The 18,393-nt window shown below is 41.7% G+C and overlaps 1 protein-coding gene across 8 annotated transcripts in view; it reads left to right on the forward strand.

Moving 5' to 3' along the window:
* PTK2 (protein tyrosine kinase 2) overlaps positions 1–18,393 on the forward strand; it is a 242,743-nt gene that overhangs the window by 101,489 nt on the left and 122,861 nt on the right. For 7 of the 8 annotated variants that reach the window (XM_070940302.1, XM_070940305.1, XM_070940306.1 and 4 more), the window contains 2 exons: positions 9,830–10,056; positions 11,544–11,710. In XM_070940302.1, coding sequence (XP_070796403.1) covers positions 9,862–10,056; positions 11,544–11,710 — 362 coding nt within the window. In that variant the 5' untranslated portion in view covers positions 9,830–9,861. Of the gene's footprint in view, positions 1–9,829; positions 10,057–11,543; positions 11,715–18,393 lie in introns of those variants that run through there. The other variant, XM_070940309.1, reaches the window with a different exon arrangement.

Genomic DNA, 18,393 nt, shown 5'->3' on the forward strand with positions numbered 1-18,393 from the left:
CCACGTGGCATGCCAGTGCCACCGCTGCGAGGCAGGGAGGGTAGAGCTGCCCCACACACCCTGCACTGACTTAAACTCAGGGCCCCCACAGCCAGGCCACCCATGCTCTGACACCTGCCTTGCCACTTGATCTGCTCTATTGCTGCTGCAAGGAAGCAGAAGAAGTGGGCCAGTGGCCACGTGGGCTCCTGCTGCACATGGTCACTGGTGCTGCCACCGCGAGACAATTGTTAGCCTGGCCGCGGAGGCCCTGAGATAAGCTGGTGTGGAGAATGTGGGGAAGCTCCGCCCCCCACCTTGCCTCACTTCATGTCAGTGGCACTGTGAGCAACCAGATGGAGTGGGCAGGCGACTGGCTGCACAGGTGCTTATGTAGGGCTTATTTTGGGGGTAGTGCTTATATTAGGCATATGCTTAAAACATGGTAGGTCTTATTTTCGGGATAGGTTTTATTTTTGGGGAAGCAGGGTATTTATTAAATTTCTTTGTCACCCATCTCGACATATTGTAATGCTGTAAGTTGCTTTCATATTGGAGGAAACACATTAGATACAAATAAGAATAATTAAAAATGAACATATCGATATGTAATATAAAAACAATTGGATTGTTGGCATAACTCTTTAATGAATTTGAGAACATTCCTCCTAGGTTGTTTTTTTTTGCAAGCGCAGGTCTCCTTTTTTCAGGTTTAACAGAGTGTTGGTCTATTGGTTGCGACAGGAATTGACCAATTGGTTTGTAGGCAAGACTAGAACTCACAGTCTCCTGTTTTTTTTAGCTTGGAGCCTTAACCACCAGACCAAACTCTCTCTCGGTATTAATTTTGAGAAAAAAATTAAATAGAATTACCATGATTCTAATTAAAGGCAACAACAAAGGATAAATAAATTGTTCCTGGGAGGGAGGGATATTTTTATTCAGTCTGGCACTTGGAATACAAATTCAATTTTTGCTGCTGGTGTACATATATATCTTTTACTTTTAATTTAATTTAATTGTATTGTTGTTTGGACTTCATTTAGTTGGCAGAAAGATGGAGTATATATATATATATATTTAAAAGGCTCTGCTCTTCCCATTCTCTGGTTAAGATAACCTTTGTAGGGTTCTTGAACCTTCCAGTATCAGGCAGAGTGGCCAAAACAGCCATCCTACCATTTCAGGTGTGAATTGGTCCTAGCATGCAACTGGTTACAGCTGCCAGTCGCCATTTGATTTATTTTAATACAGTAAGTAATATGAATTCCGGCTTGTACAAAATGCTTAATTTGTTACGGAGGTTAAGTGTGAAATTGAGATTCTAGATTGTGGAAAACACCAAATGTCAATTAATAGGTAACAGAATGTGTGTGCCAAATATAGAATAGTGTGCAATATTTGCTTAAAAATCAGAGATACCAGCCCAGGGCATATATCACTCCCAAAACCTGGGTTAGACATCTGGCTTATGCCTTGGGCTAACCTGCGCTCAGCTTCTCTTACCAACTGCAGTTTCCTTTTTCCTTTTTCCTTTTTTTTTTACACACCATTGCAATGAAACATGATCCAGAAAAAGACTGTCAAGGTTCCATTATTGGCTAATTATTTAAGCAGGGATGTAGAAAATGTAAATATGCCGTGATTACCAACAAGAAAGTATATGAATGTAAGGCGAGCATTTTGTTGCGGTGGGGAAAATGCTGGAAAAGAGAGTAGAGGCTGGGTGATTTAGGAGAAGATGCACGTTCTAAATCACCGAGTTTTGCTGTGTTACCATCCTTGAATTACAGTGAAGATTTCATTTATAGCTGGGAAGCCTCCACTTACTACATGCATGCCTTATGCACGTGTACACACACACACACACACACACACACACACACACACACTGTACAGGAACATTGGCGAGACCCTCTCATGTCCTAATGGGAGAGTCTGTAGAAGGTCATGGAGCAGGGGTCAGCAACCTGTGGCTCTGGAGCCACATGTGGCTCTTTCACCCCTCTGCTGCGGCTCCTTGTCACTCAAAATATGCGTCACAACCGCCAATGTGCGACACCCACTGGAACGCGATTTATTGAGCTTTTCAACACCGGGTAGGCCAACCATGGATAAATCCAAGAAAAGAAAAGTTTCAGAAGAAAACAGAACGTTTAATTCAACTACATGTGCTAGTTTTGGGGCTGCTCAAGAAATAATCAGGCATGGGAAGGGTTTTGTGGCTCCCGGTGTTTTCTTTTCTGTGGGAAATGGGTCCGAATGGCTCTTTCAGTGTTTAAGGTTGCAAACCCCTGGACTATGAAAAGCTGGGGAAGTACCAGGGCCTGAAGGAAGACCTAGAAGGGATACGGGAATTGAAAGCCAAAATGGTAGTAGAACCACTCAGGGCTGCAACTCTTTAAGTTGGTGCAGTGGCTCCAACAGATCCCAGGAGCAACTTCAGAGCTCTCTTGTCAGTCCAGAAGAGTGCAGGGCTAGGAATACAGAGTTGGAAGGGACCATGTAGGTCATCTAGTCCAACCCCCTGCCCAAGCAGGAGACCCTACACCATTTCTGACAGATGGCAGTCCAATACCTTAAAAACCTCCAGTGACGACAACTTCTGAAAGGCAACTTCTGTTCCATGGGTTGATTGCTCTCACTGTCAGAAAATTTCTCCTTATTTCCAGGTTGAATCTCTCTCTGATCAGTTTCCATCCATTGTTCCTTGTCTGGCCTTCAGGGGCTTTGGAAAATAGGTTGACCCTCTCCTCTCTGGGGCAGCCCCTCAAATATTGGTAAGATATTGCGCAGAACCCTCAAACCTCCTGGCCTCGAGACTGAGGAAGAAGACCCAGACCACCCATAGAGATGAGAGAAGGGAATTTGTGTACAACACAACACAACACAACACAACACAACACAACACAACACAACACACACACACACACACACACACACACACACACACAGAGAGAGCATTGCGAATTTAGAACTTTCAAGCTAGGCCAGCATATGGTGGTGTTTTTTCCTTTGATCAGCAAGGATTCCTTGGCATGATCATTGCCTCAAACGAGTGTCGTCTTCTGCAACTTACGACCCGTCTTGCATTTGGATTAAAAATAAGGTAAACTGAAGCACAAGCCTCTATTTAAAGCGTCTGATCCATTTTGATTTATTTAAAAAAGGCATAATTGCTCTCCTGCATTAACAGCCTCTTTGGTATAGTGTAGTAGAGCCTCCGATGTGATAGAGCTACTTTTGTCCCTGCTGGGTTTTTTTTTCTCTTCTCCTCCCAGCAATCAAAGGTTTATATTCTATTTCTACTATTAATTACGAGCTGTTAAGATTCCCCCCCCTTTAACCTTGGCCGTGGTGAAGCTCTTTAAATGGTGCAATCTGCAATAACAGTCTCTACTTAGAAGACCCTTAAGGGCTATGATGTTTTCATTGAACATGCAAGGATGCCCTTTTGAAACAGCCTTGAATATTTATTTCTGCAGCTCATTGAGCAACTTGGAAATAAATTGAATCAGTACAGTAGGCACCAGATGGCAATTTCCACAGTTGTGGAATTATTCTATTATTTCCATTTGCATGCTGTCTAAATGCAGCCACTTACTGCCCTGCAAATGTGAAAATTACGCAGTTATTAGCATTACCAATTCCTACATGAGATGATAGGAAAAGGGAGTGGATGTGTAGATGGCCAGGATATCAAATAGGACAGAAAACATTGTGTCTGAAGAGGATGTGCCTTGTGCTTTTTGTGTTGTGGGTAGATGGAGGCCAGGTTTGGCCGTTTCATAAATGTTTCAATTAATTTGGGAGGATTTGGATTTAAATTTAGCCATACCTGGAAAAAACTCACTGAAATAATTAAACTGTACAGTAGTCATCCCTACGTTTTTAATCAGTTTGTTTACAGATTGATCTAAAAACCATTTTTTTTTTTTGTAGCAGAGGATGAGTGTATAGATGTGACGATGATGTTATCTGTTCAGTCCAACTTTTGGCGATTCTGTGGGCCAGGTCTCTCCACATTTGAATAACAACCAACAATTGAAAGCTCAAGTGGGATGTACACAATGATTTTTCCCTTACGTTTAAGCCTTTTCAGGAGCTTGCCTAATGGATTGCTAAATTCTAGCTTTAAACATTTTCATTTTAGATGTTACAAGAGAAAAATAATAATAAAAATGCATTCACGTTCACAGGACATTGCTCTTAATTGTAGTTGTTGGTCACAAATAGAACACGAGTGGGGTTTGTTGTGAGACCTTCCCTTCCTAAATTGAAATAGCCTTTTGGATGAGTGGGGGGAGGGGGGAAGTGGGATCTCCATAAAATTTTCCTTGATGTGACTTGCATGTTGAGCTTCGAAGAATTCCAGACAAAATAAATTGTGAAGTGAAGCTAATATAAAGGTTTATAAAGGGATGGCAAAGAAACAGTTAATACTATTAGAAATAAATAAGGGCGTGTGAACAGGCTGAAAATAGAAATTGATGACAACTCCTCAGGGAACAATTCAAGTTGCGCTGAAGAAAATAAATGAAATTAGGTTAATGTAGTTGACTACTAGAACTATCATTGTTCAACCTATTTTAATTCTCTGTTGTTGGGAGCCCTGCTTAGTCCCTACCTACTTTTTTCTCCTACTAGGAGTTGAGTTCGACTCAGGCCTTTTCACTTGAGATGAAAACTCTCTCAGTAGAAAGATAAAACAAAACCTGTCGAGGGTGTAGGTAACTCTCCCAATAGAGAAGTGATGGCAAACTTTGGGCTGACCCTATCAAAAATGTAGAAATTAGCTAGCTTGATTCTCCTGGCATATCATATCACCACCACCCCGGAACTAAAATGAAACAATTCTTTATCTCTCCTCCAACAATATAAAAAAAGATGGTGAGAATCTGGAAAGAGTGCAGAGAAGAGCAACGAGAATGATTAGAAAGTTGAAGACTAAACATACAAAGAAAGGTTACAGGAATTAGGTATGTCTAGTCTAATGAAAAAGAAAGACTAGGGGAGACATGATAGCGTTGTTCCAATATTTGAGGGGCTCCTACAAAGACGAGGTGGTCAAAATATTTCCCAAAGTACCAAAAGGCAAGACAAGAAACAGTGGTTGGAAACTAATTAAGAAGAGAAGCAACCTAGAACTAAGAGGTTTCTAACGGTGAGAGCAATCAACCAATGGAACAGCTTGCCTTCAGAAGTTGGGAGTGCTCCATCATTGGAGGCTTTCAAAATGAGACTGGACAACCATTTATCTGAAATGTTATAGGGTTTCCTGCTTGAGCGGGGGCTTGGACTAGAAGACCTCCAGGGTCCCTTCCAACTCTATTATCCTCTGCTCCTTGTTCTATCTAGGCCACTGTGAATAAATCTGGACACTGAAAACCACAATTCTGAAAGTTGCCAAGATAGGACATTCCTGCTCTAAGAGATGAACACAGTTTGTACTATTCACATTAACTCTCAGTTTAGCTCTTAACAATCCTAGTTAGTTCTGGTTGGCTCTGGGCCCATAACCAATGTTAAGGATATTGTTGTTGTGTTACCAACCAGCAGAGTGTAGAGCACAGAGAAACGTTGTTGAGAGCAATGAATAAGAGATGTGCAAACTGGTTTATCAAAAGTTTACTTTATAGTGAAAAAACAATCTCATAGTCTTTAAAATCAATCCAAGTCTTTGCCAGTTAAATCAGCCCAGTGATACAGAAATCTTCTTACCACACAAACAGTAGTTGGTTAGAATAACAAACTCACTCTGGTTCACAAACCACGATGGTAGCAGATCCATCCAACGATGATAGCACAATGATAGCAACTCCACACACTATGGTAGCATATCATCAACTGAATACGTTACAGTACCTTTCTTAAATACGTTTACAACTAGTGATTATCTAATTACAGCATGACTCAGCATTACAATGAATCAGCAGGAAAACTTTAAAGTCACACAATACATATTCATATTAAAATCACAGAACACTTATATTGCCTGGACAACTTGTTAGGCTCAAACCATATCCTAACAGAGACAGTGGTGAGACTGGGCCTCAAGTAAAGGCTTGGGCCTCAACTTCAGTCCTAGTGCCACAGCTGCCACTCAGAGAGGCTACCCTGCAAGGTTCCCCAAGACAAAATTGCCTCCATGGCCCAGCACTCCCCAGGATCTGCCATATAGAATAGAATAACAGAGTTGGACGGGACCTTAGAGGTCTTCTAATCCAACCTCCTGCTCAGGCATATGTTGAGTAACACTTCAGGCAGTGTTCTCTTTCTGTTGACAGGCCCCTGCGGCCTACCTGAGGATGCTCCGGGTTGCACACAGATTTTGTTCTTGAAGCAGCTTCGGAGAATGCTCGGTCGTAGCCTCCTGTAGTCTCCAAATACCATGCCAAAAGCACACCTCGTTCTTGTGTGATTTTTGGAGGCTCCGGAGGCTGCACAAAAGCATGGCCTTCTCGGGTGACTTGTAGAGGCTGCGTGAGAGCACATCCCATTTTCTTGCAGACTCCATAGCCTCCAAAAATCACACAAGGACAGGGTGTGCTTTTTAAAATAGTTGTTGGGTGTTGGTGAAAGCTGTCTGTCATCAAATTGTCATGACATGTCACCTTTGATATGCATGTCATAGATCTGCCCTCGTGCAATAGAAGGTTTGAACCTCACAGAATAACCTCTGGTTAGGTATGTCTGATTATTTCTATTAAGGATGAAATTGTTCACGTACTGCCTTATGAGAGCCAATGTAATTGAAAACTTCAGACAGGTTATACTCTGTCAATATAGAGAAATGCTACCACCAGCCTCCAAAAATCATGTAAAACCCGTGTATGCTAACACAACATTTCATTTTCATTTCATTTTCATTTTATTAAATTTGTATACCGCCCTACTCCCGAAGGACTCAGGGCAGTGAACAGCCATAAAATAAAACATATAAATACAAAATTTAAAATAGAGATAAAACAAATTAAATAAATTTGGCTGAACCATTTTAAAACCCCAATAATTTAAAACCAAATTTAAAATAAAGGAACATCTACATCTTTCTGAACTGAGAGCTTAAGGGAAAGTGGATTCTATATTCCAGTGATGGCAAATCTTTTCGGCACTAAATGCCCAAACCAGAACGTGCGCGCACGCATGTGTGCTCTGGAGCACCGGAAACCTGAATACCAGCTGGCCAGTGCGTGTGCGCGCGCCGGAAACCAGAAGAGCAGCTGGTGACAGCGCACGTGCCCACAGAGAGGGCTCTGTGTGCCACCTCTGGCATGCATGCCATAGGTTCGCCATAACAGCTATATACCATCCTGATAGGTTCATCTCTTGGAGCAAGGATGTCCAACCTTGACAACTTTAACACTAATGAACTTCAAGTCTCAGAATTCTGGCTGGAGACTTCTGGGGCTTGAAGTCCCCTGGTCTTAAAGTTGCCAAGGTTGGACATCCCCTGTCTTGAAGTTTCTTAGTAAAGCAATAATTTCATGCTCTTTCCCTTCTCCCCCAGATTAGCCCTCAGGGCACTCCAGTCATGGGGCGTGGGTCCCCCAGAGTTGGGCTTTATACTTAAAATGGCGTACAATTTCTAATTTATCTATTACGGCAGCAAACGAAACAAGGAAGCAATGGCAGATCTCAAATGCTGTTAGGTTTTTATCTGAAGCAAATAAAGACAGTTCATTCTATTTCAACAAATGCATTTAACTCCAGATACGATTTATGGAAACCGTTCATAAGAGACAAAGCTACATTTCAGTAAGATCCTATTTTTATTATATCTTGTGTTAATCATCTTGAAATAGTGCAAATGAGAACAGTTAAGATTTGGCCCAAATTATGCTTTTTATAGTAATGATAACTGTTCATTCCCCCTCATGATATTCTGGATTTTTTTTTTGTTTTTTGTTATTATTTCAAATTTCCTGAACGCTGCAATGTGTGAACCTGGACAATCCTATGTAGGCTGTTAAACTGCTAAATTACATTTTAGCTTTTTGGCAGGGTTATGGCAACATAGCTAGCTAGCCCTTAACTGCAGTAAAGATGGCTGTGGGAACAGTGGCAGAAGCAAGAAGGATCTTGAACTATCTTTACTATCTTGAGGCGTTTTTCCTTTGCTTGATCTTAATTTTAACAGAAATGTTCAGGAGAAGGGCAGGGGGGACCCAGAACTGGTATACCTCCAAAGATAATTTAATTAGTTGCCAAGGAAAAAAAATGTGTTATTATTTCTAAGGTCTATTTCTGTACTCGGCTGCAGCTTCTCTTTTTTAAAATCCTTTTTAAAAAATCACGATAATTTTTGCAGGACCACCTTCCTTTTGGAGCAGAGAAGGCTGGAGGTCTCTCAATCAGTTATTAAGCAGTGCAGAAGTTCCCGGAGCTTCTTCAAAAATCTTTTTTTGTGTTGGACTCCTGATCCACAAGGAGTTTTGCCTGATGCTGCCTTTTCCTTCCTGAATTTTCACATTTTATAAAGATTTGGGGTTTTTGTTTTTTTAACCGAGCAACTATTATCCAATTTATCAATTTTCTTGTTAACCTTGTCAGATGAAGCTACTTTCCTGAAATTTCCTCACGGAAAAGAATGGCAATGTCTCTCTTGAATGGCGCTTAAGGCATTATGTAAAGTCGATGAAGGTTGCATCAATCTACTGACAGTTAAAGCAGTATTAATTAGGCTCCTGCAACCTTGCAATTCTCCCACTCTTTGTGCCTTTTCTTCAAGGTTTTCATTTATATTCTGCACTGTTGCATTTGGAAATTACTTTGGAAACTACTAGCAGGGAACCTCAGTGGTCAATATGCTGTTATTATCCCATGAAACTCTTATCTCAACCACTGCTAGCTTTAAGTTCCATGTAAAACCAGAGACGTACTAACTATAGGGATGGTCAGCCTACTACATGGATGCCTTAAACTACTTTTGTGCCACTAAATTTTCAGTAGAGCTAACATCTCCCTCCCTCCCTCCCTCCCTCCCTCCCTCCCCCCCTCCTCCTCTTCCTTCCTTCCTTCCTTCCTTCCTTCCTTCCTTCCTTCCTTCCTTCCTTCCTTCCTTCCTTCCTTCCTTCCTTCCTTCCTTTCTTTCTTTCTTTCTTTCTTTCTTTCTTTCTTTCTTTCTTTCTTTCTTTCTTTCTTTCTTTCTTTCTTTCCCTCTCCCCAATTGCAAGAATTAAAGTCGCATGCCATCTGCTAGCCATTATACCATGGTCTCTGACCACTGGAGCTTTTAACTGCTGACTTTGATTTTAGAAGTGGGAACTGTGCAGTGGCTGCCGGCATTAGATGTACCTTTAGACTTAACGCTTAGAACGGCTTTTAAAATTAAGAAAGTGTGTTTACTCATTTGGTTTGACTTAGTGTTAAAAACTAGATATGCATCTCTGATGTGTGCTCGTTTTGAAACAGGCCCAGACTATATTCAATAAAACCGACATTTCAGTAAATATGCAAGTAACCTAAGCAAGGTTAGGTTAACCTAGCAAGATGCATTTGAATAGTAATTTCTACTTTGATTTTTTTCTCCCTTCAACATTCTTGTTAAGGCAAGATACCCTGATCACCAGAATGCTTTGTCTTTGACAACCGTGCCATTAAAATGTGTGCATCACAGTCCTAATAATGTCTGACTTTGGAAATTGTAGTGCAATAATGAAGTATAAATTTCAGTGTGGAGCATGATGAGATTTACTGTTTAATTTAAAAAAAGGCATTATTCTTTAGGAATAGAAATTAATCTTTGGAGGTATTGATTTATTGTAGAATATAAGCGGTATGTTTCAATTAAGATGGCTCTGGAGATTTGTGAGACTGAAAAGTGTCCTTTGTTTTCTTCCCATTTCAGAATATGACAGATACCTAGCATCTAGCAAAACTATGGCAGCAGCTTATCTAGACCCAAACTTGAATCATACGCCAAGCTCAAGCACAAAAACACACCTCAGTTCCGGGGTGGAACGTTCTCCAGGGACAATGGAACGGGTCCTGAAGGTTTTCCATTATTTTGAAAGTAACAGTGAACCAACAACGTGGGCCAGTATTATCCGACATGGAGATGCCACAGACGTTTGGGTGAGTTGATTTCATGTTTTAAAACATTTTAGAGATTCTGATGCGAAAGCCATTCTCATAAGGTGAGCTGAGTAACTTGTTGGCTGTGTAACACAGTTGTCGAGTGCCCTAGTTGTTTCTCCTTCTTTATGGACTCTTAGACTTGAGGGATAGGAGAGTTGACGTCAATAAGCCTTAAAGTTGCTAAACACCTCTTGGCTCCTTGAAAAACATGGAATTACACTTAATTATATATAAAAAAATTCAAAAATAGAACATCATACCAATTTGCCTTAGGATTGACAGTGAAGATGTGGAGGTGATGAATAGCTTCTGCTTTTTAGGAATAGTAAAACAGTATCTGATAATATTATTTTTTAATTTTAAAAAACACCTTTTTTTTTAACGCCGTCTGATTAATCTTTGCAGCTTCTAGGCTAGAAAACAAACACTATGTAGAAATGATACTGAAGCACCATTTATCTTAACTCATTTCCTCTTTTCTCACAGTTCAACATTTTGAACAGAACTGTCCTATCGGGGAGATGGGCAGCATATAAATTTAATAAATAAATAAGTGAATAAACATTTTATTAACCTTCTTTTTTGCAATCACCAGTAGGAAAAGCATTCCAGAATATCAGTTATAGGATAATTCTTTATAAGGAAAAGGTCAGGTTTTTGTGATAGTGTTTTAGGGTATTGCACAGTTTTGGAAAATTGTATGTTCAGCCACTCAGATCATTGGGATAAAGCCACTACAATTTGCAAAGTTGCATTGTTTCTAAAAGAGCTATCACATTGTGTCCTGAAATCCAGGCTTATAGTATTATGGTGTCCTTAACTTGCTGGCTCTTTCTGTACATCCATGAAATGGTATGGGGTTTCCAGTCTGAGCAGGGGATTGGACGAGAAGACCTCCAAGGCTCCTTCCAACTCTGTTATTATGAGCCATCAAGGAAGTATTAATTTGCACATCTGCATATCACCCAAAGCCACCCAGAATCGCTCGATTAGTGAGATGAGTGACACATAAATTCAATAAATAAATAAAAAATTACTAAAACTACTGAGTTCAAACTGAATAAAAGCTGCCATTTTTCTGCATGAAGCTGCAGTAGAAATTCCTTACCTTTTCCTCTGTCTCATGGATTCTAGTCGTCCTAATCATTGTGAGGAATACCTATACTTTCTTAATACTTTTTATTCACTTGCCAGAGGTAGAACATTTAATATTGGACAAGGAACTAAAATTTCAGGCATCTTCCAGTGTAAACATGCGATACCTTTTGGTTGGATTTTTGCAAGATCATGTATGAATGATCTTTACAGCTAATGTTTCATTATTAAACCCATCTTATTCAGACACAATTTATGTAAAGCATTTATTATGTTATATCATTCCCTTTTATTTCAAAATATGCATTTGAAAGGTACTCAGAAAATCTATAAAACACATTTTTTTTGTCAAACTAAACACTTTATTATTTTTCCCCTCCCATCTTTAGGGCATAATTCAAAAGATAGTGGACTGTCACAAAGTAAAAAATGTAGCCTGCTTTGGTTTACGACTTAGTCACCTACAGTCTGAGGAAGTTCATTGGCTGCATCCGGATATGGGGGTCTCCAACGTGAGAGAGAAATTTGAACTAGGACACGCACCAGAGGAATGGAAGTAAGATTCATTTCCATCTTATAAATGCAAGATGTTGGATTTAATTGCCTGAGTGTATATGTTGTGGTCCGCCGGCGGCCTGCAGAGCTGGCAGCAGAGTCGGACAGTGAGGAGGCTGGGGAGGAACATGGGCCAGTCCTGGAGGCTGGGGAAGGCTCGGATGAGGGCTCTGCATCGGAGGCAGAGATGGGGCCAGGGCCATCTGGGAGTTATGTGCGGACTCCGGAGCCTCCAGAGTTGGACATCAGTGAGGCAGAGGAATAGGGGGAGTGCGTGCATGTGCAGAGCTGCCAAAAGGCAAGAACAGTTAAAACAAAAGGGACGACTTGGGAGTAGGGCTTGGAGATGATTGGCCCCTCCCATAAGACTTAAAAGAGGAGCAAAGGCACATGGGCCTTTGCAGGAAGCAACTGTTGTCGTGCTGGCCGGTTTCAGTACTTCAGCTCTGTGTTGACTCTGTGTTCTGTGTGGCCTTGCAAAGTTAATTGCCAATTAGGTCTTGGCAGCGTGTCAAGGGAGATAAAGGTGGGTGTTTATGAGCCTTATCCCAAAGAACTGTGGCAGACTTCTGTCGGACTCTTTACAACTATTTGGGACTCATCTGTGAATGAACAGATTGGGAATGAACAGGCTCTGAATGAGCAGAATTCACACCCGTTGAAATAAAAAGAGGGTTTTGAGACTCATTGTGTGCTTTTACTGTATCAGGAAGCCTAGGTCAGAACAGTATAAATTGCATCGTGGCCTGTCCACAGGTTGAGATAACCACAATGAAGTTTACGAGGAGAGGCTTTTCTTCTTGCTGCTTCGGAATAGAGATGGTGTGAAACTGGTTGTTTTGGCAAAACTGCAGAAAGGGAGATCTGTTTTTAGGGTGATGTAGGAGATGACCAGGCTGAGCCTGATGGCGGAGTCAAACACGTCATCAGTTTGAAGTCACTGTGCCTCGTAAGAAACCTTAGTCCAGCCTCCCCCCGCTCCCAAAGCCTGTTGACGCTTATCTGGTGCCAATTTGCCTTGACCGTTAGTAGATCAGATTCTTGAGTGGTGCGGTGGCCTAGAGGTGGAGCTCTCGCCTCACAATCAGGAGGCTGGGAGTTCAATCCTAGGTAGAGGCAGATATTTCTCTCTCTGGGCACAATGAGAATATATCTGCTGAACAAAGCTCCGCATTGGTGACAGGAAAGGCATCCGGCCAGTAAACACTCAGCTCCATTCAGTTTGCCCCGACTCCACCCCGCAAGGGATTATGGGGTCGTTAAAAGAAGATGATGATTAGTAGATCAGATTCTTGTCTGTGGGTTGCATGGAATAAACCCGTAGTGCTTTTGAACTCTATCCTGGTCCCTGGCTTCTTGCGCCTAACAGATTAGGGTAAAAAATAAAATAAAAATAGGAGGGTGATAAATGCAAACAGCAAAAGGATAGGAGAGTGGCTGGCAGTCTCACTGAATACAAAGTTGTGGTAGAAGGTCTGTCCCAAATGGCTTATCTGCTGTTTCAGCAGTTGACAGCAGGAAAAATGGGCCTGCTTATCTGCTCTGCATTAATCCTGTCGACAAGGCAAAGAGGAGTGATTTCTAATATGTGGAAGTCCATGAGCGGAATGAAGAGCGGTTGTAAGGAACAAGACGAAGAGAGAAATTAGGGAGTAAAGCCAGAAGACTAATTGTCTTCTCTAGACCCATCCAAACACCCAGGCTTCTCTCTATCTTAAGCTGTTGTAATTTTTTTCTTTTTTTTTTAATGTGAACGTGTGTGCCATCTTGTGGATCGTCTTCTGGAGTAGAGCATGCACGTACTTTAAGCTTAACACGGTGATTTATTTATTCAGAGATTATGTACTTTACAAGCGGTACATGGCCACATGTTCCGGCTTTGGGAACAGAGGTCATAGATTGAGAATAAAAGCCCTTTGAAATATTTTCTCTCTACACTTACCCGGAGTGTAAGTTCTGGAGAAAAAAAAAAACCCCACCAGATTGCAGGCTCTCTTCTAATTCTTTTGAATATTGAACATCTTGGATGTATTTAATATATCAATATATCTATTTTCTATTTTTTCGGGGTCATATGGTAAAAAATATAGCTATGAAATATAAAAATATACAGTTTCATCATAGTATTCAGTGGCACCCCCAAAATCTGAATGCATTATGGAATGAAGGCATTTATTTAACAATCCTGTTATATCTGATGTTCAGGTGATCAGGTCCTTCAAAATCCTTTCTGAAAGCACTGACAGTGGTGTTGGTGGAGTTACGGTAAATTATTCAGAATATTTCCAGTGTGTCACTTCACGCTTTATCAAAATTGTGCAGCCTGCCTTGCTGTCTTAAAATGGGGGATAATGTAGAAGTTGCTGTCAGGTTTTGCTTAATACCGTAAAGCAAGCGTTTGGGATCAGATGACAGCACATGTAAAAGTTTAAATTAGCATTTTTAAAAAAAGGAATCCGTGAAGACTGTTTCAATTTAATGCTTTGCTGCATTCTAATCATGTATTAACTGGAATTCTTGTCTAAACGGCTTTGATGTTCTTTAAAAGAAGAAATCTTAAAAACATATAAAAAGAAGCTTAGTAATGCCAGCAAGAATCAGAAAAGATGATGGCTTATTTCTGGTATTTATGAACACTTTTTCTGTTTCTTTTCCTCAGTTAGCTAGAAGACAGTTACAGTGATTTGTAGTGTGTTGGAATGAACACCAGGCTTAGATACACACACAAGAAACAGGCTAATAATAGCTGCTTTCTGGCCATATCTGTTAGAGTTTGCAGCAATCCAACCGGTACATAAGTAAATAATTCAGCAGCATTCATTTATATAAGAAACTTCTTTATATACAATACCCATACAGCAGAAGCCATAACCAGAACTCAGAGGACAGAAACACAGAATCAATAATCACAGAAGCACTCATATATATATATATACAGATCAGTGAACCTAAGTCACGCCCAAGCTCCGAACCGTCTGGGTCACCAAACAGTCCCCATTGGCTGACCTGTTACCATGTCTATTCCAATTCATGAACTCTTATACACTGACAATATCTAGTTAACATTTCCCTTTTTATATTATAGACTTCTCTTTGGAGAAATAGATAGGTGCGCCATCTTCGCTTCTGTTATTTTTCGCAATTATATTTAAGATCTCTAGTGGTGTTAGCAGAATGTTAATGTGCAAACTTTAGGAAGTACAGTATACAAACGAGCTTTACAGAGTGATTTATGAAGGTTGTTCAGTTCATTAAAGTTTATCAACAACGTAGTGGTTAAGGTACATTTCTGGAAACCAGGATTATACAGATTAACAGAGTTGGAAGGGACCTTGTAGGTCATCTAGTCCAACCCCCCGCCCAAGCAGACCTTACATCATTTTTGACAGATGGCAGTTCAGTCTCTTCTTGAAAGCTCCCACAACTTCTGAAGACAACTTCTGTTCCATGGGTTGATTGTTCTCACTGTCAGAAAGTTTCTCCTTATTTCCAGGTTGAATCTCTCCTTGATCAGTTTCCATTCCTTATTCCTTGTCTGGCCTTCGGGTGCTTTGGAAAATAGCTTGACCCCCTCCTCTCTGTGGCAGCCCCTCGAATATTGGAAGACTGCTAGCATGTCTCCGCTGGTCCTTGTCTTCACTAGACTAGCCATGCCCAGTTCCTGCAACTGTCTATCGTATGTTTTAGCCTCCAGTCCCCTAATCATCTTGGTTGCTCTTCTCTGGACTCTTTCTAGAGTCTCAGCATCTTTTTTATTTTTATTTTATTTTTTATTTTATTTTATTAAATTTCTATACCGCCCTTCTCCCGAAGGACTCAGGGTGGTGAACAGCCAGAAGATAAAACACAGAAATACAAAATTTAAAATAAATTAAAACGAATTAAATAATGTAGGCTGAATTTTAAAATACCCCATAATTAAACAGATTAAAATTTATGTTTAAAATTTAAATTTAAAAGAGGAGATGATTTAGGCCAGGCCAGCTTGATGAAATAAAAACGTTTTAAGCGCGCGATGGACGGTGCGAAGATCCGGGATCCTCCGTATCTCCGGGGGGAGCTCGTTCCAGATCGTAGGTGCCCCCACAGAGAAGGCTCTCCCCCTAGGGGCCGCCAGTCGACATTGTTTGGCCGACGGCACCCGGAGGAGCCCCTCTCTATGGGAGCGTACTGGCCGGTGGGAAGCTATTGGTGGTAGCAAGCGGTCCCGTAGATAACCAGGTCCTAAGCTGGTATAGTGTGGTGACCAGGAGCCTGAGTTCTAGTCCTGCCTTAGGCATGAAAGCTGGCTGGGTGGCTTTGGGCCAATCACCAGGAGACTGGGAGTTCAAGTTCCACCTGAAGTGCAAAGCCAGTTGAGTGACTTTGAGCCAGCCCTAGGAAGCAGGCAATAGCAGACTTTATTTGAAACCTTGCCAAGAAAATTTCAGGGGCCGGTCCAGGGAGTTGCCAAGAATCAAGATGGACTCATAAGCGCGCACAGGTATGCCACATTTCTCATACGGACATCTTTGTGGCATTATTAGCAGGTGTTCTACAAAGGCGTATGCTTTATCCTAACTCAGTTTGAAGTAATAAATAGTCATTCTGGCATTTAGGGTGCCCCAAACAGTTATTTTAAAAGTGAAATTGGCAATTGATAGACATACACATCCTGACTTAATGGAAGGACAGTTCTGAAGGATAACAAATCATAAATAATGGATGACATGGATACGGAAAATTGCTACTATGGTCCAGAATACAAATATAGGAACATCGCAGTTCCCCGCTGAAGCTCTCGAGCCGCAGCTTAATAGAAAGAAAAGCTGTGGTGTCTTGTGATCGAAGTTATTTCTCTCTGGGGGCTCTTCCGTAGGCCATTGACTCGGTTGCAAAGAAAGGCTTTCTCAGTGACTGATCATTGGAAAAACTGAACGAGTGAATTCCTTCCGTTTACAACTAAACCAGAAGAGACAAGCTGGTTGCTTTCGGAAGCTCCATTTTACTGCCAATATTTTAATGCTTTGCTATTATTTCGAAAACCCCTTCAATTCACAGTAGTAAGATGTTTCTGATCTGTACAACAAGTGGTTTGATACTTTCCCCCCAGACCCAACACTCCTCTTCTTCCCTATTATACAACCATGTCTTCCTTTGCCTCCTACTTTGTCAGACCTATTCATACAATTAATTTATATACCAATTTTATTATTTTTATAAATACTCAAGGTGGTGGATGTATCTAATACTCCTTCCTGCTCTTATTTCCCCCACAACTACAACCTTGTAAGGTGAGTTGGACTAAAAGAGCGTGACTGGCCCAAAGTCACCCAGCTGGCTAGAACACACCATCTCCCGCTTTCTAGCTCTGTGCCTTAACCACTAGACCAACTTGGCTCTCACCATTAGACCAACGCACCACTGCCTTGCAATAGTGAGCACCCTACAATGAGAGCACCCTACATAGCCCAAGATAGACAATACACATGTACATGCCTCTGTCGTTGAGCTGTGAAGAAAATAGCAAAGCTGACCCTTACATGACTGGATGTCCTTATAATTGGCCAATGGGTTGCCCTTTGCACAGGTGTGCAACTTCCACAACCCCAGATGAGTGAGTTGGGAGCACAAATATCGATCGGCAATCCATGATCATCAGAACTGCATGTGCAAAGCCAAAACCTGAAAAGATTTCTAACCTTCCAGGACCAGTCAGCTGCTGGTCCATCCAGGCATACTACTCCCAGTCATCGGGCTTCAGTGGCCAAGTCCTCTCGAATTTGCAATTCCTTTTAAATATGCTCCTGACTCTCAAAAGCAGGGGCATCCAAGCATGGCAACTTTTTTTTTTTTTTAAATTGATTTATATGCCGCCCTTCTCCGGAGACTCAGGGCGGCTTACAATGCGTTAAGCAATAGCCTTCATCCTTTTGTATATTTATACAAAGTCAGCTTATTGCCCCCACAAACTGGGTCCTCATTTCACCTACCTTAGAAAGGATGGAAGGCTGAGTCAACCTTGAGCCTTGGAGAGATTCGAACCAGCAGTAAATTGCAGGCAGCTGTGTTAATAACAGGGTGCGTAGACCACTGTACTATCAAGGCTCGATTCCTTAGCCAGCCATACTGCCTGGGGAATTCTGGGAGTTGAAGTCCACAAGACTTCAAGTTGCCAAGATTGGGCACCCTTGCTCCTTTCGGACCTCAGGGACCACTAAATTCATAATTTTAAATCCCATGGACCACTAATACGATCTGCCTAATAACCGGTTGGATTGGCATGGCTAGGTGGTCATGTGACTGGGTGGGCGTCGCCAACTCGATGTCACTCACATCGAGGGGCGCCTTGCTGGCCTTTACTCACCCCTCTCCTGCCAGCTACTCCTCGCCTTCCTGCCTGGGCTCCTTAGGGCCCCAACAGGAAGCAGTTGTTGGAGCTAAGCAGCCACCATGAGAAAGAGTCGGCAAAACAGCTCAGTTCAGATTGGATCTGACTGAGAAGGAGGCTCAGCAGAAGCACCTCACTGAGGACTAGGAGGATAGGCTTTCTAAGCAGAGGGAAGACCTGTGGGAGTGCAAGGCCAGGTACTGGCGCCTGGAGGCTCAGTGGGCTGAGATGGTCAGCCAGTTCCAGGCCATGATGCAGTCCCACTGGAACAAGGTCCTCCGGCTCCTTGCCACCAGTGGCACTTCCCTCCAGCC

Source organism: Pituophis catenifer, unplaced genomic scaffold (assembly GCF_029215685.1).
Source record: "Pituophis catenifer annectens isolate HBS135680 unplaced genomic scaffold, rPitCat1.0.hap2 SCAF_3, whole genome shotgun sequence".
Taxonomy (NCBI): domain Eukaryota; kingdom Metazoa; phylum Chordata; class Lepidosauria; order Squamata; family Colubridae; genus Pituophis; species Pituophis catenifer.